Source organism: Centropristis striata, chromosome 20, assembly GCF_030273125.1.
Source record: "Centropristis striata isolate RG_2023a ecotype Rhode Island chromosome 20, C.striata_1.0, whole genome shotgun sequence".
NCBI lineage: Eukaryota > Metazoa > Chordata > Actinopteri > Perciformes > Serranidae > Centropristis > Centropristis striata.
In genome coordinates this window covers 11,117,558-11,138,628 of record NC_081536.1, presented here as the reverse complement: position 1 = coordinate 11,138,628, position 21,071 = coordinate 11,117,558, and the positions used below count along the sequence as shown (strand labels likewise).

The following is a 21,071-nucleotide window of genomic DNA, read 5'->3' as shown; positions in this document are numbered from 1 at the left end:
GGCCAAAATATTAGGTATACCTGGCCAAAACATTGGGTACACCTGGCCAAATTATTAGGTACAATTGGCCAGTTTATCCGGTACACTTGGCCATAATATCTGGTTAGGATATTAGATACAATAACACTTTATTTTAGTCGTTTTGCTTTTTGCAAAACCGTGAACAATGCTAAATCTACTTTTTTGGAACTCCTTCAAGGCACGGAGTCTGACCTGCACCAAATTTTGCACACAAAATTTGTGCCACCCAATGATGAAAACTTGTTGAAAGAATTTTAATGATCCAAAAAAATGCCCAAGTTACAGAGGAGAAAAACTTCCTATGTGTTGCAGTCAAAACAAGAAATGGTGCATATGCTAGAAACAGTTACTCAAACATTAAACAGTAACATCAAACTTGGGACAGTTCTTTCCCATGAGCCATTGAGAAAATGTTATTTAAAATGATACACTGGATGCCCAAGAAAAAAGTAAAATTTTATTTATGTCAGATTACCATCAACTTACCCCCAAAACAAAACATCAGGTGCAGCTGTGTGGCACACTTAAAATTGTGATACATTTTGTACTATTAAAAACAAAAATCCAACAATAAGTGTTGTTTTTGTCAGTGTGAAAGCATACATGTTTTTTTCCTATCTAAATGTTTGGAACTGAATCATGAGGCGTGCGAAAAAAGTAGTACAGTTAAGACACAAAGATCATTACAACACCTGAGTGACAGCACATAAGTATGGTTAGTTTTACCTTATGGTTCGTTAAGATTATATGCCATCTTAATGATAAAGTGCGCTAAATCCATTCAATCAAAAAGCAAAGTAAACACGTTACAAATATGAGAAAGCTTGTGAAAAAAAGTAGTAACAGGTTTACTGTGCAGGCAATTTAAACAAACAGCAAGAGTAGCGATTATAATGCTTACTTATGATCAATGAGGGAGAATGTAAACAAGGACAAGGCATTGTGGCATTGCAACCATGGTTCAACATTCACTGATGTGGAAAAAAGGCATGCATTACAATTATGCCACTTTTTTTTTCAAAACAGCACTGTTTACAGACAACCAAATGAGAAAGCTTGAAATGTGACACAACCTAAGTACCAATGGTAAAAGTGGAACAAGTTTTAAGCACCTGTTGGGTTTTTCACAACAGTCCTATCTGAACATCTTGAGAGTTAAGTTCATTTCTGGGAAAAGCTTCCAACAGAGATCTTAGAACTGTTACAAAACATTTTAAAAAGACAAAAATGTGCATGCACGTGTATTCCCAGATGTCTTATGTATCCTATAATTGCATGTTAAATACTAATAAGGAAATGATAATCATTTCAGAAAGGAGACTTTTCCACATATATATTTGTGCTTAGTAAACCAGTGTCTCCCAGATAATGAGTTTAAAAAAACAAATGTAAAAAGGCTTAATGAAGACAAGGCAGTAACATACAGTTCACAGCTGTCTGTATTTAGAACTGAGCATTAGTTTGAGAGATCTTTAGAGCTGCAATAACTATTCCACTAATCGATTTACAGAAAAATAACCACCAATTACTCTGATAATCAATTAATCATAAAATTCATTCAAAATCATTCAAATATTTCTGCCACTCAAATATGGTGATTTCCTGCTTTTTTCATATTATATTAAAATGAGTATCTTTGGGTTTTGGACTGACAAGACATTTAGAGACATCACCTTGGTCTTTGACAAACAGGTGGGTGTTTTTTTTTTTCATTTTTTCATTTTATTTTGTGGGATTTTATGATGAAATAATCTATTTATATAGCGAATAATGGCAGATGAATTGATAATGAAAATAATTGTTAGTTGCAGCCCCAGACATCTTTTTAGAGTACCCTCATGTAGTGAAAAGAAACTGAATTTTCTTGCATATTCAGGCACACACAAGCAAAATCCTGATACACCCTGGTGGTCAGCTGTATGTACCTTCAGAGAATCAGGGTTTACATTCTGCTGAAAGCTCCAAACCACAGGGACAGACACTTCCGATATGATATGAATATTTACAAAGTAGAAATTGATTAGATACTACAGAAGCCAAACCAAAAAATAAAATCTTGTACCATGTTTAGTGTTTTAAGTGTTAGAAATATAGTGAAATCTGAATACATCCAATGAGTTACTCAAAGCTGTACCAAAGTTAAAGAAAAGCACTGATAAATATGTCAAATGTGAACTGCAATCAAAAAACATTGTGTTACAACTGATTGTGACTTTAACTAATTTTTTTGCATCACAAAAGTCCTACACTTTGTGAAAGTCAATTAATTTAATTAAAAGCATACTATGCAGGAATTGCGCTTACTGTTTGTTGACATTCAAAATTGGCCCCTCCTCCCCAGCTCGACAAAAGTGAAAACAAACTAATAATTCACTCTAAAGAACGAGGTTTGTCCGGATGGCATTTCACCTTGCTCTATTTGTTTTTTTTGTGTCCGCTAGTTTTGTAGCTTTATGCTCAAAGGGTGACACCCAGAAATGTCCCAAACACAGCAAAATAAAAAGAGAAAATGCAGATAGAGGACAGGGTCTCTAGAAACAGACACCTCCACACACTTCCAGTAGGTCATAAGTGATGGGAGGTAAGGGGTTGTTATTGTGTGAGTATACATTGCTTTTTTTAAAAAAATATCCTGCATAGTGTACCTTTAACAAATCCTTAAATAAACGGAGTGTAAGCAAACATATAGAAGACTATTTTGTGTCAATAGTTATTGATTTTTGGTTATACATAAAAGCACATTCTATTCATTTCATCTTACATCAATATCACTGCAGTGTTCATTAACTACAGCTCAAAAAGAGGAAATTTGGCACTATGTCAACACTTAAGTGAAAATATCACTCAACACTGATGTGATTCGTACAAAAATACTTCTGCACAGAGAATTAACTCTCGATTTCATAGTGTTTTGTCCGCAATAAACAGTAAAGTTTGAACCATATTATGCTTATGAAATTATGGTACAAAACTATCTGTGTATCTTCTACAATACATGCAAACATATTGCACAGCTGAAATGTCAGACACAGGAATAGATGACTGTAAAAATCATATACGGGAGTTTTCACAGAATAAGAGTGCAACCTTTGCTGTTACATATTTTGATTAGAGGGTTGTATGTCAAGTCATATCTAAACAACATACATGCATTGTAGCTGCAGCTGTTTCTATTACTTAAGGCAACCACAAGGACAGGGTTTGTGCGCAGATCACTGATGGAGATCCATGGCTGAATCAAAGAAAATTCAACCATCAATGTGGGGAAACAACTTAGGTCACAGACTAAACATCAGGTTATTAAGGTAGTATAGAGAAGTATTTTCCAGTCTGTTTAGGCTTTGGTCTCTAAATGTGGCTACCTCCACAAAATACAACGACCAATTTAGTCTTGGAAACTATAGTCAGTCAGTCACTAAATTAAAAATTATTTTATCTAGAGTACGCTGCAGCTTCCAAAAGGATTTTTACTCTTCTTGGTCCTTTGTTTGTTAGGTCGCAAAGTGATGACTTCTCTGCCGTTGCTGGAGCTCTGGTTGCAGACATTACTACTTGTGGTATTAAAAACACCTTTGGAAAAAACACAATTTATGAGTAATGTCACTCTATTAGAGCAATATAACTTAACATGAATAGGTGATGAACAGAAAGACTCCTCACCTATTTTATTGCTTGTTGTATGGAGCACCTCTGTCTCCTCTGCTGTTTGCTGCTTGAGTCGCTGAAGATACTTCTCAGCTAAGTACTTAAAAACTAAAAAGAGAGCAGAAATATTGATATTTACTTTTAGAGACTGTTTACTTGCATTAGACCAGGACACTGTACTAAGACGCAAGTTCAACATATGTAGGATATCTTTTCATTATCTGGCGACTACATTACATTACATTACATGTCATTTAGCAGACGCTTTTGTCCAAAGCGACTTACAATAAGTGCATTCAACCTGAAGGTAGACCAGAGGAATCAAGTAAAAAGACTAAACAACTGGAATCACGCTGAGCGGTCACACAGCGTTGGTTATTAACTCTTTCAGTTACCCACCTTCGTTGACATTGAGGTCCTCTTTTACTGAAGCTCGATAAAATCTCAGCTTGAGCCTTTTAGCTAAACCTTCTGCCTCCTCGCTGCAATGCAAGTAAAGAAAATACAATTTATAGACATTACAATTTGTCCTTAACATTCAATTCTTTACTGTTTAAAAAAAAAATACTACTTACTTTTTTATAACGGTCTCTTCCAGGAGGTCAATTTTGTTCTGTACTAGAACTGTGGGAATATCTCCAACCTCAGCCTCCACCTTCTCCCTCCAGCTGTCAATAGCCTGAAATGATTCCCTGTCTGTGGTGGAGAAGACTAGCACGCATGCTTGGGCACCTGGAATGCAAGAAAACACACAAACACAACAATGACTTAAATATGATACATCACGCATCTCCCTGGAGGACGTAATAACGCTTCACTGGAGATTCACTTTTAGCTCAAGGAAATGTTTGCAGCGTTAGATGGCCATATGCTTTGGTTGAATGCTGTGCGGCCATTAAACCACGAAATCTGTGACAAATCTAAACTTCACTTCAGCGGTCAGAGAGGTCAATGACCCAAAGCAGCAGTGTTGTATTTGTCAATGTGGTGGTGTGGTCTTACCACGGTAGTAGGCCTTAGTAATAGCATCAAACTCCTCCTGCCCAGCGGTGTCCCACAGCATTAGTCGGACTTCTTCGTCATTTACACTGAAAAAAGGGAGCAAGAGATGAGGCAAAGCATAATATTAAACATATATTTGAATTTTATCATCGAACGAGGCATGTAATCTTCTGTGTAACAAGCTGCTTACACTATCTGCCTTTCCAGGAAGTCTACTCCAATGGTCTTTTTGTAGTCCTTAGTGAAGATGCCCTTGCAGTAGCGTTGGATCATACTGGACTTGCCAACAGCTCCGTTGCCGACCACGACCACCTTGATGGCCACTTCCATGTCCTCCTCCAACATGGTGGCGACGTCTGGCTGGTTTACTCAGTTCCACTCTGCCTGGGGAGTTTCAGTGATGCGACACGGACACATATACCACCTAAGAGTCAAAACATTACCAGATGATATGTTTAGATAGAAGTTAAACACACCCAGACAAACAGCAACCTAAGTGCAACCCAAATATTCTCTTATGATTTAACCCATCCTGAGCTGGTTAGCATTTGAAGCTGTAAAGTGAAAAAAAAAGACTTTATGTTTTAATTGTAAATGAGAGTCTGTCACTTGAGACAGTTACAAACCAACTCCTTCCTTGCATCTCGACACTTTAGCTTTTATTAGACTGCAAGCTGAACCACAAGAGTGAGATCTTTGCACCTACAAAACAATGGCTCAAATTTGCCAACAAAACATTACTAAGCTGTGAATATAAAATAGTTCCTATGCACCAATATGATTATGATGGACTAACTATATTACAGATTAGTGGTTATAACATGACTAGTTTAATGCATCCTAAAATAGGATTTTTTCCACCTTAAAGTTCTAATTAAATTGTAAGATAAAGGTGGCTGTCAACATTTATTAGGCTAAATGACTTAATAGCACATGAATCAGTCAGATCAGACAATAACAAAAAACATATTTCTTGTCCAGTGCAACCAAAAATGTTGAAGATACGGTATCTTTATAACAAGTTACTAGGGCTGCATCAACAACTTTTTATTATTTATTAATCTTATTTTTCAATTCATCTTTTTACTATACATATGTAAAAAATAATGATACAATTTCAAACTACCTGAGCTAAAGTAATTGCTTCGAAAGGTTTTGCCAATAGTCAGGGAGTGCAATCTGGTAAAGGGCTTTAAATACACACTGACTGTAATAGTCCTTTAAACTAATATGTGTGCTCACATTGAACTAACTGTTGTAAATTTTACAAGGAACATGTTTGCAGCGACTGTGCGATGTGTTTATTCTTCCATTAGCACTGAGAGCAGCAGACTTCACATAGCAACTGGGTCTTCCACAGTTATAACTCTATGCCTGTAGCTGCTGAGTGCAATGCTAAACAACATATTGTGAGAAAGCTGTTCCCAGCGGATACTGACAACCTACTGTGTGACTGTGGCGTCCAACAGCCTGTCTGGATTTGAGTCACAATCTGTATTGCAGTCAATGATATTATTCATCATCTATAATTGAGCTGTATGACGCAGCAGTTATAACATACTGGCAAAACATGGCTTAAAATAAACAGCCTGCTCTTTTTTGAACACATCAAAACTTGGGAAAACTTGGGATTAGATTTCACCTTCACAAACTCTTAAACTGAACAAAGTCATGTTCAGTGAAGACTCAAGACTCCCTATTTTCTTCCAAGTTTGATTTACAAGCCAGGTTACGTTTCTAGATGTGTTGCTTAAGTTTGATTTAGGGTCATAGAAACTGAATCAAAGTGGGGTTATGAAGCTGGCTGTGCACCCTCTGTAAGATGTTGCTTAGTGTCACCATCAGTAAACCACAATACACATCATCTATATTTGGAGAAAAGTCTTAAATATATCTGCAATATCAGACAATGATTGACAATTACATTTAAAATTGCATGTTTTTACATCAATAATAGGGTTGAGTAATAAATGTTAATGATAATTTATTGTCTATCACTGTAATCATGTTGAATATCTTGAATATGCAACACTAAGTTTGGTTTAATGTAAAAAAAAAAGTTAGAAAATATCTGATTTACCACAAAATATTGTCTAAAATATCTAAGAGTGCCAGTTTGACTTCCCATTACATCAACTCCACTATTATTAACACCAATCAGACATTTAAACTAAAGTGAGCTTCCATACCTGCACAGACAACTATCCTTTCTACTGTATATATTTTTCTACATTAACAGTTGCTAGGTTGCCATTGGCAACATTTGGAGAAATTAGCAACCAGCTCTTAGCTTTTGGTTGCCATCAGTGGCAATAACTTTCATCATATGAAAATAGGGACAGCAGAAATGTAGTGGTATTTGTATAGCAGGAATTGATTGAGGAACTGGTAACACTTGAGATTCATATTGTGTTATATATTACATAAAAAACTAATAAAGAATTTTGTGTGGTTACTGCAATGAAGCATTTATTCTTTTATGTCTCACAATTTTTGGAGCAACTGTACAAGAGCAGAAATAAAATGGCAAGCATATTTTTAGTTATGAACAACCAAAAGCTGATGCCTGGTTGCCAGCCTGGCAGTGCTGAAAGCTGCCTACAATGAGATCATTACTGATACTCATTCATACTATACATATTTTAGAGCCATGGCAGAGAACCCAAAATATATAGCTCTATTTTACTTTATAATTCAAATAGATGAACTATCAGAAGTACGTAAGAGAGCAGCTCCCCTTCTGGAGTGAGTCATCTTTACATACTCACCATTACTTTACCCAAGCCTCAAGGTGGGGCACCATAAAAGCCAATCGTTTAGGACAAAGAGAAAACACATACTGTATATTATAATGTAACTACTCCTTTCTGTTGAAATTTACTGTATGTGGTATTTCCAAGTCTGGGAGGAGAATTAAATATTCAGTCAACTTTCAATTCTGCTTTATCTCCTCTAATCAGAATCCCTTGCTTTAGTCAGGTCAAGATGTGACCTGTTGAATAGCTGGCAGGAGGCTCCTCGGGGATCCAAGCTGCTGCTGGTAAGCCCGTTATAATAGCTGACTGACAGACTGACTGTGCTGGTGTAATGCTAGAAAACCAATACATAGAGTGGGCAATTTCTTACCTGTAAAATCACAACTCATCCGGTGTCCGCCAACATTAGTTGAGCTAAACAGCCAGCTAACCTACAATCACATATCTCCAGCCGCCCTCTGCTCGTCTCTGTGGAAGGAGGAGACGCTAAGGTTACCTAGCTAAGCTTAGCCACTTTTTCTAGTGAAAAGAACCTTCTGCCCCGTCCGGTTATGGTACCTAGCTATTAACTGCACTGCCCGAGTGTTCTCTTCTTTAAAAGGCAAGAGAATTTTAATTGACGTCGACAAATTAGTAAAGTCGGTGGCATTTACACGGGATGAAAATGCATTGCTATCTATCAGCGGACCTTCCTTCTTGCTAACTACGTTGCGCATAAACCAGGCAACTGGCTAGCTCACTAATGTTTGTTGCTAAGCAGCGGAGAAAGTCTTCTTCTACTGTGACTTGATGATGTGTTTCTGACGAAGTGTCGAATTACTGCCACCAACTGGTGAGCGGTGTTAGTCGAATTAATATTTATCTGATGATAAGAATTATTGTCAATGTATTAATCATAGACTGTATAAATAAGGTATTAATGCATTTTAATGTTCTAGATCAGGGGTCTCAAACTCAAATTACCTGGGGGCCGCTGGAGGCAGTATCAAAATGACCAAAAAAAGACACAAAATTACTAGGAAAGGACACAAAATGACAGAAAAAAATTAAAGTACTTAAAAAAGACACAATATTTCCAAAAAAGACACAAAATGACAGAAAAAAAATTACTTAAAAAAGAAACAAAATGACCAAAAATGACAAAGAATTAACAAAAAGACACAAAATTATTTAAAAAAAATACACAACATTACCCCAAAAAGACACAAAATGACCAAAAATACACCAAATTACTAAATAACACACAAAATGACCCAAAAATACACCAAATGACAAAAAATACACAAAATTACTTAAAAAGACACAAAATTATTTTTTTTAAAAGACCTAGTAACGATATGATCATATAATGATCATATAGCAAGCTCATCATAGTTATTAACCCAAATCATAATTCGAAATTAAACTGAATTATAGATAAGATAAAGTAAGTTGATATAAGATAAGGTAAGATAAGATAAGATAAAATTAACCTTTTATACAAGTACAAAGCTTCTGTAATTTTCCTGCATAAACCATGCATTTAATGAATTTGCTATTTTAGGGGTTCAGAGTATGGGGAGAACCCGTGTTCTGGGTGCGCTTGTTATGTTTTACAGATGCCCCCAAACGCTCCGGTTTCACCAAGGTCGACAGGGAAAAGAAAAAGTAGTCCTAAAAGTGGCACTGTGTCTGGCACAAAATATAAAACATATAAACCATATATGCTGTGCTATAAGCCATGACTTAATTTAAATATCCGATGACACAGCTACTTGATTAGCGTCATACTGGTGAATTATTTAGTTTTAGTGTCTTAACTTTTCATCATCAACGGGAGAGACGCGGCGGGACGGGCGGAACAACTAAACGAGCGCCCACATAGTGACGACAGGGTTTCTCTTCCTGGTTTGTCTGAAATCGTCATCATGTACCCGCGTTAGTTGAACAACCCACTTTGTTTGGCGGGATTGAGCAGCAAAGAAGCACCTCCGTCGTCTAATCGGTAATGTAATGACAATATAAACATTTAAATGTTCTAGTACTTTTCCTATGTCAAAGGCCGAGTTTGTTGTAGAAGTTGCTCGTCTTCGACCCAGTTTCCATGTTAGTTTACTCTGTTAGCTAGCATATTCCGCCACCAGACGTTGCTATTCTGTGCTTGACATATGTATTGTTGTGACTAATTTAGAGCTAATGATACAGTATTGTTAGCTTTAGCGAAACTGTCTTTGTTACAGGATAATCCAAGCTGCGTCTGATTTTATGGTATAGAGCGATAACACTTATTTAGTCAAGTTGGTCTTAATGGAGCATAATAATAGTTTGCTCGTATGATCTGGTCAGGCCACTTGTCTTTTTAGTGGACTCACTGTTGCCTCGACAGATCGTCACCCTGTTAAAATAATCGCTTCACTAATTTTTTTCAGGAAACACAAAAAACTTCACCAAAAGTGTAACATATGACATTTATTGATCATTTCACTCAAAAAGGATGTCACAAAGGATGGCTATTGGCATAATAATAACACTGTGTGTAAATTATGTAACTTAAGAGAAATAAATGACTTAGGCAATTTTTTGAACATGCCTTTGTGACTTAAGCAAGATATGGTAACACTTTATTTTGAAGGTGTCTACATAAGAGTCACACAAGCCTGTCAGAAACATGACATGACATGTATCATGAGCATTAATGTTACTTCAAAGTGTCACTAATGTTCATGACACATCCCATGTCATATTTATGACACACTCATGTCACTCTTATGTAGACACCTTAGAGTAAAGTGTTACCAATATTAGTGTCAACAATAAAACACTGATGAACTAAACTGTTAACTCCCTCTAGCTCTTCTTTGCTGGATTCTTATCTGATGCCTATGAATGTAGCAAATTGTCAAAGAAGTGATGATCTTAAAGGGGTAAAATCACATGATCTGATCAACTGAGGATGTAGGCGATTTCACCATAGGTGGCCGGCGTCCTGAGGAGATGATTTAGGCAAAAAAAATATTTTGACAAAAAATGACTTAGGCGATTATTTTAACAGTGTGATGAGATTATGTATCTCTCATGGAATCAACTTCATAATAACTTAGACATTACCAAGTCTAACCAAATAAACCAAACCAAAATAAAGCTGAACTACTACACCCCAAATGTATGGAATATGGCATACAGGTATTGTAAACATGACTAGTAAAAGTATGCCATACACTAAGGGTGTGAGAGAATATTTGATACTAGCGCAAAATTATGTTTTGTGATACTGTATTGATTCCCAAAACACTTAGTCTAATGTAGATAGCTTTTTCTAGCTATGTTAATGCAGATATAAACACATTTTCACTGGGAGAAAATGCTTTTTGCATGAATATTGTCTCTCTTCACCCTTCCATTATGTGTAACAGTTGGACTATGATTTGTGGTAATATAATCTGCTGCCTATATTATAGAGGCACAAGTTAGACTGTAGGGTGCCACTTCTGCACAGTTTGAAAGCAGGTCACATTGCAGAATCATTGTCATGCATTTGTATTGAAGCCCAGGCTGGTTTGTGCTGTTTGTGCATTATAAAAAATATAAATTGCAGTTGCATTAAATATGCCAGCACCTTTTGTGATGTGTTCTTGTTAATATTCCTTCAGGAACTATGCAGTTTTCCAGCAGAAGAAAGAAGCTCAACACCAACTCTCAGGTGGAGCTGTATGCACATCCCCTGCAGTTCTACGGGCAGCCTCCTCTTGAAAACATCTCTCTTACTGAGTTTGAGGCATTTGCTGTTGATCGCCTGAAATGTAAGACCCTGCTCTGATGCCATGATTTGTGCTGTAAACAGCGTGTTCTCAGCTGCTGTTTCTCTAATATTTACAAAATATTCTTTTAATGCCACTGCAGTGCTGAAGACCATTGAGAATGTGGGAGTGAGCTATGTGAAACAGTCAGAGAACTACATGAAGAAACTGGAGTACGAGTTAAAAGCGCTGAACTTTCTTTACAGAGCCGATGCTGTGAGTACAAAGTGATATTTCCATGAGCATTTACCAGCTGTTGACTGGAATGTCACCATGAAGCACTCTGCACTGATCTTTCACATGTGTAGGAAGTTATTGCTGCACACTGTACACACTTCACTGTGTTTGTGGTCGCCTGAAATGAAACATAGTTGCCAGTTTACTTGGTGTACTCAGTTTATTGGGTACACCAAGTAAACTGGGAACTGAGTGTTGCTCAAGCCTGTTTTGGCTTAACATTTGATATTGATGATACAGCTACAAGCAAGGTCAGATTGACCTGCTAGCATTTTGAGACCATGAGAATATTTCCGAATAGTGCAGCTGACCAGCAGACAAAACAAAAATACATAAAATGATTTATGGAGAGGGTGTGAAAGGCAGTTTTAAAGATATGAAACATTTATGTTAACAATCATTTTTTGTATCTGGGAAATATCAAAACACAAACCAGGCGATCACTGAGGTAGAAAGTGGTGTGCTGAAGCTGTAAACTGACTAACTGCACCCTTAAAATTTGGATTATAGCATAGAATTATTGTAAACATGAGTGTAGTAAAAAAAAGTATGCAATACATAATGTTGCGATACTTAATTGTCTACATGGAAAATTTTATTGCAGACAGATTGCACAAAAAGTATTATGATGTTAGATGTTGCAGGGACTCTGATGAATGCAAATGCAGATCTCACTGTTCTGATTGCATAACAAAGTCAACTTTTTGCTCAGATATAATTCACGTTTTCTTTATGCTAAGGCAGATATCCTAAAATTATATTTTATAATCACAACATATTGCCTTGGAATGTATGGCAGTATAAAGTAACTGCTGTATTATGATATGTGCCTTATCACCACATGAGGAAAACTCCTTTAAAATATGCTATTTTGATTGTATCTTGCAACTAAAGTCTTACCCAACAGTACAACAACATGTATGAAGATGTCATCAAGTTAGTAATGAAAACAAATATTTCACTAAATACTGTTCTTCCTCAGTCTCAGAGTGGACACAGTGAATATGAGAAACGAAGAAAGGACCACATCTCTCACTTCATTCTCAGACTTGCCTACTGCCAAACGTAAGTGTGTAGTCCCGGTAGAAAGTTTGTTGACAAATAATAATAAAAATGCCATGGCAATGCATATAACTGCGACTGATTAAACATTTATTTCCAACCACATCTTAAAGGGAGGATCTGAGACGCTGGTTTATACAACAGGAAGTCGATCTTTTCCGCTACCGCTTCAGTGACCTGCATCCAAAACAAAAGCTGGAATTTCTTCACAGAAATAATCTGCAGTACGACACGGTAAGTTTTAAGCCTATTTTCTACTTACTCTAGTACACTTCCTTTCACCTCCAGTAATGTTATTGGCCATATCTGTGAGTGTAAAGGCTTGTGAAGTGATCTGAAAGTGCCCGTAGAATATGCATTTATTTATAAGCCTTCAAAGTAGATATTAGGAAAGAGAAAACCTTAAAAAGGAGCTAGCCAAAGTAACATTTGTGCTTAGCTGTCTTTTCACTAGATGGCGCTGTTTGATCATTGTAACGGGACCCATGACAGTTAAGGGTTGCCTTGAATGGTGATTTAAAAAGTACATTTTCTTGTATTGTGGTAAAATATGAATTTGTGATCAGTATTAATTTATTTACAGTAATCACAATTAAATATCAATTATAGAAGTGTGTTTAGTTTGTCTATAAGTACATTTTATTACCCACTTTTACCCACAGGAAAGCAGGTTTTTGTCAAAATGGAGGTGAATACTTTAGGGAAAAATGGGAAAACAATTTAATAATTCAACAGACACTTAATGTGTCAAGCAAGGACGAAAACGGTGCATTCATCTGATAAATGATGTTTGGTTTCCATGTTCCTCAGCCTTCAATGTATTAACACTGACACAGTTCTGCCTGAGCAGCTCGTCACTGAAATTCATCTTTCTCATCAATAACTTCTCAGATTAGTGTCGAGGAGAAGAAGGCTCTGCAGGACAAACTTGTCAGCTCCAGTTACGGCCTCAGTGGAATCACTGTGGAGGATCAGGACTTCTACAAAGTGAGTTACTTATCTCTCTCTTTTCATTGAGACCACTAACAATGTTGGGTGCTTATCCCTCCATAAAACACATTATTTATTCTACAATTTATATTCCAAGCTATCATGACATAATACTACTAACTTTTTTGTATTATAAATGTAAGAACTTTCATAACAAAATTACAATATTCATGTTACTAGCTTTGTTTGTTTTTCTTTATTTATTCTGAACATAATATATATACACACACACACACACACAACAATAACAAAACAGTAAATAATACACAGACTGTGTATGTCCGTAAAGGACTAAGGAGAAGCAACATGCTTGTCTAGCCCCACCCCTTAGTAAAGTCAGAAGAGAGAGAAAAATAATCAATATAAAACAAAACTTGATAACAATAGTATCACCTTTATCATGCTTTCTATTCCCCTTCCTCATTTCTGTACCTTGCAAAAATAATTTCTTTATACGTATTTTAAACTGTCTAATATTTTTACTTAATTTTTTTTTACAGAAACACTCCACATACTGAAAGTTGACAGTAATCATTTTTATTCTGTAAAAGCGATTCTCGCTTCTGTTATTACATTCAAAGAGATTTTTTTAAATTTACTATTAAAAGTTGCAGTTTTCCCCCATGAGTCTATTAATACGCTACTCTGGCAAGTTTATATAATGTGTCTTTTGTTATTCTGCATTTATGAATGTAAAATTATCCATAAATGATCAATCCTTTTACAATGAATTCGATGTTATATTTATGGTGTGCAAATGGTGATATTATTATTTGATCTTACGATTAGTTTGACACAACATAAAATGGTTCATTTGAGTCCAGAAAGCAAGGATTCTTTTTAATTAAATAAAAAATATACATTTTAGATTAAATGTCCCAGAGTTTAAAAATATCCCTGATGAAGTCGACAGTGTTGAGAATTTTAACAGGGAGGTTGCGTTACTCACTGCATGTGTGGAGTTTAAAATTTGAAGTTGATGTGTTTAGCAGCCAGGGAAAGCCTAACAAAAGGTTCTTTTGAGGTGCATTATGGAAAATGTAAGATGCAGTGTATTTGGAGCTAGACTCAAACTAGGAGCTAAAAATATCTCTGCCTCTGCAACTTTTGACTTTCCTATTTAAATCCGTCTCTTGTGAGTCCCTCAGCTTCATGGAGGTGCAGTACTAAATACTTCTCTGAATAGGCCTTTAATGGCATTTCAAACTAATGTACAACAGGTCAGATGGTCTCTTGGATAAATTAACCCCGTGTCTACATACGCACACCCTTCGGCGAAACACAAGCACCGCCTGATTGAATGTGAATGCGGCCTTATAGTGTCAAACAAGATTGGTAGAATTTACAGAAAATGAACCACACATCCAAGCAAAACTTTTCAAGGGCATTATTTTGAAATTGCAGAAAAACTTGTATCCTTTTGGCAAGAACTGAAGTGTTGTAAATCCACAGCTTTGGATTTGGATTGAAGTGACTTGTGCCTTTTGTCCAATATAAGACTTGGGCTGATTACAACACAGGCTTTCTCATTACTTTCAGCCATGCTGTGTAATCCTAACCTGCCCCAGTGTACCAGGCGAGCAGGGCAGTGAACTGCCCAGCCTGTTATTCAAGAATAAAACATTGATTATACTGATTTATCTTCCCATTTATTTTTTTTCTTCCCTTCTGCTTCCCTACCTTCAGGTCCAATATTCTGTCAGATGGAGACAGACTGACTTATAATATGATATAAATGAGCAAATATTGGTCCCTAAGGCAGTTTAAATCAACTTATTGGAGAATTCGTGTTCTCCAAAATGTAGACTTTCCACTCTGAGTGCACAGAGTACCCTCACAATCCTTCTAAAGAAATATTTGGACATAATTTTGTTGAATCACTGAATGTTAACATAATGGAGAAATCTCTTCAATCCGTATGAATGGACAGCCTGAAAAATAATTGGCTGATTGACAGATCACCTTTATATCCTCTCACAGCTGAATAGATTTAAGTCTCCAGTTAAAAATGCCGGGGCAGGAAAATGTCATGGCCTGCTACTTGACTTTAAAATTTACATTTTCGACTTTTTGCTGACAGTTTTGTTCGTTGAGGGCATGTAAATCATCACACTCCCTTTTATTGAACATCACTAGAATAAGTATAAATCCTTGTATAACAGCCAGAATTATGAAGGGCAAAGGGTTGGCATTCTGACACTCACCATTCATGCAAACAGAATATTAACAGCTTTGTCTTTTGAAAGCATTCATTATTTAAACTCTTTTGGGTTTATTTGATAGGTTCCATTTCAAGACGCCCTGGATCTAGTGCGAACAAGGAAAGTGTACCTCAAAGCAGGCTACGTGTACATCCCTCACCAGGACATCGTCACCATTGTTCTCAACGACTTCCGTACCAGGCTGTCTAAAGCTCTCGCAGTAAGTATTTGCAGCTTCTTACTTTTCTGTAATATTACCGGAAGCTCAAAGAGAAATGAGGATTTGTGGCTGAGGGAAATATGACAACTTAAGGTGTACTTTACTGTAGTTCATCATGAGATCTATATCAACCTACCTACTAGAGATGGGAATCACCAGAGGCCCCACAACACGATTTTATCCTGAAACTTGAGTTGATTTTACACATTTTGCGATATGGTGAGTATTGTGATACAATAGATTGCGATTTAACTGTTTAACTGCATTTTGTTTCCACAAAATTCAATTCAATCACCTCACTTCGGTCTTTTCATTTCTCCACAATGAGAGTCAAACCCACAGACTGACCAACAAAGTATTCAGTCAAACTGAACTTAACTGATATCAAACATTTATGGACGACAACAACTGCAGCATTTTCTCAAACTTTCCTCAACTTTAAGCTTCACTGCTGTGAATTTTTTGAATGAAACATTAAAAAAGCCAAACTTTGCAGTGTTATTTTGACAACTTCCTGACTCGATATCCTGGTGCACATAGTGCCTCCTTAGATCTTCTAGTTTCATATGTTACCAGTATCTCCAGTATATTCCTAAAAGTGAAAAAACAAAAACCGAGAAAATACCGACGGCCATAGGAACGCTTAATATTGATACTTGGCATGAATCGATTTAATTTAGCCACGCAAAATATTGCGATACTATGCTGTATCGATTTCCCCCCACCTCTACTACCTACATCTATAGCTGTTGATCTCTAGATCTGGATGGATTTTTAACAAACGCCTTTCTGACTAATTTCAACACTATGCATTTATGCAGATAAGTTTTGTGCATACAGAAAGTTCACTTCCATAAGGCGAATTCTTAAATTGCATCTGTGGTTGTTCCCTTCAGTGCCCTGAGGTAAACTGGAGAAATGCAGAGTTCAAATCAGGAGAATAAATATGCACACATGACATAAAATGTCTGGAGGGAAGACTGGGGACAGCTAGTATGAAAGTTCTCATTATCCCTACGAGCATGATGTTTGGGCCTGTGAAGGCGCGGTAGCGGCGTGCTCGTGCTTTGCATTGAATGCCCTGAGGGCCATGGAACATGGTGTTTTGGGGTCCAGAGGGCTTTTTTTTATAATACATGTGAGCAGACAGCCAAGGTTCAATTGCATCGAGGAGTGGGGTCCTGACTGTAGAACAGGAACAAACCTGCTCAACAACCATAGGCGGTACACTGTATGGTTTATGAATAGTCCTTTTCTATTATTAAAGTGCAAGAGCTCTACAATGTTGCCAACTCGCAGCCACAGAGAAGAAATGATCAAATCGGTCAATATAAAGACCCACAAATCATTACTTTTGTTTGGTACGTCAGCCTTTCTAATATACAGAAAATTATTTCGATTTTATGTGTTATCGGCAACAGATAAGTGTGAATGCTGTGCCTTAAGTTAATTTTTAAGCATGATTATTTTTATTGTGTTACAGAAAAAGTGATAATAGTGACAAAGACCCATGTTGTCCTTAACATGAGAAATATGTGGTTTACATAGGTTTCTGAAGAAAACAACCTTCATGAAACTGCTTTAAAAAAATGTTTATAGTATAGTGTAGAAAATATGTGAACAGTATTAGATCAGTGTTTGCATAATTGTGTCCGTCTTATTTGTAGAATTGGCCTTTTAATTTTTGGTTAATACACAACCATGATAATTAGACCAGATCACTCTGAAAAGATGGCTGCCTTACCAATGCAAATCTTCATCCAGGTTTGACCTAAGTGGACCTGCTTGCGTTGAATAATTTTTATCAGATTCTATATGTCTGCATTGGTCGTGCACCTGTCACATATTAGTTAATTCAGTACTTATTTCAGGTGTAAATGCTGAGCAATAAAATACAACACTTCGTTGTAGCTTCCATGCTGTTTCCACATAAATAATTAGAGCTCATTAACACACAGAAGTCAGAAAATGATTTCCCAACTCTGTATATGGCTCCATCTGAGGAGCATGTGAATGCACCATTGGCCTTGGCGGAGGTCTGTGCTCTCTTAGTGCCATTCAAACTTCTTTTTTGTTTTTAATGGAGACCAACTCTCTAGACTTACTCGGTAATGGTGACAGCCTTTCTAATGTATGTCACACGTCCCTCTTTTGTTCACTTTTTCCCAACTAAGCAGCACTCTCAAAGGAGACACCAGTTTGAGTGCTTTTTTCCAAAGCAGTTCTTTGTGTCCGCCATCGAACTGGCAGTTCGTTGCTTTGTTCATAGAAAATGATTTGACAGTTTAAACAAAAGTCTGTTTTGTTTGCCCCTTGTATATAGCCATCTTGTCACGTTAAATCAGTGGCTTTGCAGGTAATGCTTGTGTTCATGACAAAGAGTGGGCTCTGCTTAGCCAGTGATCTAAAATGCGTACTGGCAAATTAGTGCTCTCATCTAAAACTGGCTACTGGAATTACAAAATACTGATTTGAAAGAGTAGTTTTCTTACTTTCTTATCTGATTAATCACAGAATGCATGCAGAGTAATTTAGGAACCAAACCTTCACCTGCTGCTGTGATTTTATGCTCCAATATCTCACAAACAGTGGACAGTTTATTGTGTGCATGTTAGGAGAAGAAGAATTCTGAAAACTACTCTGGCTGTAGAATTCATTCTCTATCCAACTCCTGATTGGACACCGGATTGTATGTTGTTCTTGGTCTAGTCATTGCCTCTGCACTAATGTTGTCATAGCCGGCAACATGTAGTTGATTTGCTTTAACACATGCCCTCCATCATGGGACAGACAGGACCATCTTTTCTAAATTACGAAGGGAAAAACAAATAAACAGAGCAACTTGGTCCAGTCTCGCCACTCTCCCATTTCCTGGTAATTATCCGGACCACTAACTGTTGGAATGGAATAATGCTCCAAAACTATTTTTCTTGTAACTGTGCCATTGTGACTGTTTCTGTGTTACTATAATGGTTATTCTCCTCCACTGGGGACGACAAGAGGACATGGCAGAAAATGTGTCATTAAAAAGGCATGAAATTGAAAGCTGCGTCTCCATATGACTCCAGTTATTGGATGTTCATTTTAGAAAATAACAGAAATATAGAGCAACATATATTAAGCCAGTTTGTGTGTGTTTGTGCAACACAGTCCTAGAAAGAGTTCAGACTGTGGACTCTTGCTTGTTTGCTGATTGGAATAATGTTCATAATGTAATGTTTTGAAGCTTTTTGTTTGGGATGAATGTGCTTGGGAGCTGACCCCCTTAGCTTTGGTCGATTGACATAAATGCACCACTTTTGATGTGGCACCGTAACACAACACTGGAATATTAAGAAATAAATAGAGCTTTCCCTGGCAGAGATAATCAGCATTATGTGAACTCATTGGAAAAGGCCTCGATTGCAACTGATGTTAATTTGTATAAAAGCCTCACACTCTAGCTTTAAGTTCCAAAGCTGTGGCTCTGTGTTTTAATTACTATTCTCTGTAGTACTTAATCTTTGCACCTAATCTGCAACGTTTGGCTGTTCTCGTCCTTTTGACCAACACTAATTACCTTTACTCATGTGATGTCCGTCTCATCCGCAGTTGACAGCCCGCTCGCTACCAGCGGTGCACTCTGATGAACGGCTCCAACCGCTCCTTAACCACCTCAGGTAAGCAGCAGCAGGATTAATAACTTTGCAGCCACTTTGCCAGGACTCTGTAGAAAAAAAGGGATTTAGCAGGATTGATCTTTGCCACCAGAGAATATTGGGGGCTTGTGGCTGATTTGAGTGAACCCAATCTGTCCTTGTAGACGAGCCCAGATGTTGTGGGAACTTGGGTTGCCTGGCTACGTGTACAGCATCCCTCCCTGTTGTTCAGTCTTGAATCTTGAGGTAATTAAGAGTGTGCAACATGAGGATTGTTTCCCTTACATTTTTTTTATTCACTGTACTGTATCTCTGTATTGGTGGGCATTGTTAGTTGTTGATTAGTGTGCCCTGTGTTCTTCCTCAGTAGGTTTTTAAGATATATTGATTTATAATTGGCTTGTTTTGTACCAAGGTGCATTTTCATGGTGAGCTGATGAATTTGACACACATCTCATGGAGAAATCCCACATTTATGCTAAAAGTCTATTCATTTTGTGTTAAGTAAAGCATAATCTGCATAGACAGCTGTTTACATCACACAGATATCCCGCTTTATGTTTGTTTTGAACTTATTAACGGTATGTACATTGATTGGTCAAGGCTCCTAGTCTGGCTCGGATTGCTGTTTCACTAAATGCATATTCCGCTCACTCGCTGCAGTGGGCAGGGGAATAAAATCAATCAATCAATACACAGAACACAGTTGGTTTCTTCCCATGGAGCAGACATGGAAACTTTTTTGGTTCAGCAAACTGTTGCTGTCAGTCAGCCTGGGGAAGGCAGGTTGGCCAGCTGCTGTCCACTCGGCTCCTCAGGAGCTGCTGCCAACAGCTGGAACATCTGGAGCTGCAGCCCAGAGTCTAGACTATACCTAATATAGGCTAATGTTAATATCATCACAAGCAAGCTTTTCTGGCTCTTTTGATGAACAGAATATGATTTTTACACTGCCAGAAAAATTAATGTTCAGACAAAGCGTGTGGAAATCATGATATTATATTCCTATACAGCAAGCTCTGTCTTTAAGCTTTTTGGCCATTATCTATACTAATTATGATGGTCCAATATGATGTAAAATCGTATAGTTCTCAGTTAAAAACCTTCAAATGTTGTTGGAATTTTCTTCAACTTGCTCACTGTTGATATTAATCAGCAACATCAGGGGATTTTGCATAAATAGTGGCTTAATAGCAGCAGCATTCATTTCATCTTCAATAGCAAAGGAGAGCAGCTCAGAACACAGTGAGGGTGTTTATCTTATTTTAAATAAAAGTAAGAACATGAATAAAGGGGTGGAAGAAGTCATGTTGTCTGATTGTTGATGGGGATTAGTGGGCAGGTTGTTGAGATTAGTGGGCAGTTTACTAATCTTTATGGTAGGGGGAACACAATGTGATGTGAAGCACCGCCATGCACGACTCACTGGGTTGCCAAAAATCTACTGATAGCAGCTCAGCTGTTTTACATTTCTGGCAGCGAGTTACAGGGAGTGTTTTCTGCTTACGTTTTGTAATTATTGT

At 37.1% G+C, this 21,071-nt stretch overlaps 2 protein-coding genes across 3 annotated transcripts in view; one reads left to right on the top strand and one right to left on the bottom strand.

Moving 5' to 3' along the window:
- Window positions 1–458: 458 nt before the first annotated feature.
- rab23 (RAB23, member RAS oncogene family) lies at window positions 459–8,233 on the bottom strand. Of its 2 annotated transcripts, none has more exons than XM_059359679.1 (7): window positions 7,795–8,233; window positions 4,859–5,052; window positions 4,669–4,754; window positions 4,242–4,398; window positions 4,066–4,148; window positions 3,682–3,774; window positions 459–3,591 (listed from the first exon to the last, which is right to left on the bottom strand). In XM_059359679.1, the coding sequence occupies exons 2-7, from the start codon at window positions 5,011–5,013 to the stop codon at window positions 3,458–3,460; spliced, it is 708 nt and encodes a 235-aa protein (XP_059215662.1). In that variant the 5' UTR covers window positions 5,014–5,052; window positions 7,795–8,233; the 3' UTR covers window positions 459–3,457. The 2 variants fall into 2 exon arrangements, with proteins under 2 accessions (XP_059215662.1, XP_059215661.1); XM_059359678.1 differs by having other exon boundaries at window positions 4,859–5,092; window positions 7,795–8,232.
- Window positions 8,234–9,306: 1,073 nt separating this feature from the next.
- Window positions 9,307–21,071, top strand: part of prim2 (DNA primase subunit 2) — a 31,193-nt gene continuing 19,428 nt past the window's right edge. The window contains exons 1-8 of the mRNA XM_059358806.1: window positions 9,307–9,408; window positions 11,054–11,203; window positions 11,304–11,416; window positions 12,420–12,502; window positions 12,613–12,733; window positions 13,391–13,486; window positions 15,773–15,910; window positions 19,502–19,569. Of these exons, the coding sequence (XP_059214789.1) occupies window positions 11,059–11,203; window positions 11,304–11,416; window positions 12,420–12,502; window positions 12,613–12,733; window positions 13,391–13,486; window positions 15,773–15,910; window positions 19,502–19,569 (764 nt within the window). The 5' untranslated portion in view covers window positions 9,307–9,408; window positions 11,054–11,058. The remainder of the gene's footprint in view (window positions 9,409–11,053; window positions 11,204–11,303; window positions 11,417–12,419; window positions 12,503–12,612; window positions 12,734–13,390; window positions 13,487–15,772; window positions 15,911–19,501; window positions 19,570–21,071) is intronic.

Coding starts and splice junctions, on each gene's coding strand:
- rab23 (XM_059359679.1), bottom strand. CDS start 5,013: ATGTTGGAGGAGGACATGGAAGTGGCCATCAAGGTGGTCGTGGTCGGC. Junction 4,755..4,858: donor TTCCTGGAAAGGCAGATAGT/GTAAGCAGCTTG, acceptor CCCTTTTTTCAG/TGTAAATGACGAAGAAGTCC. Junction 3,592..3,681: donor TACAACAAGCAATAAAATAG/GTGAGGAGTCTT, acceptor TTTTTTCCAAAG/GTGTTTTTAATACCACAAGT.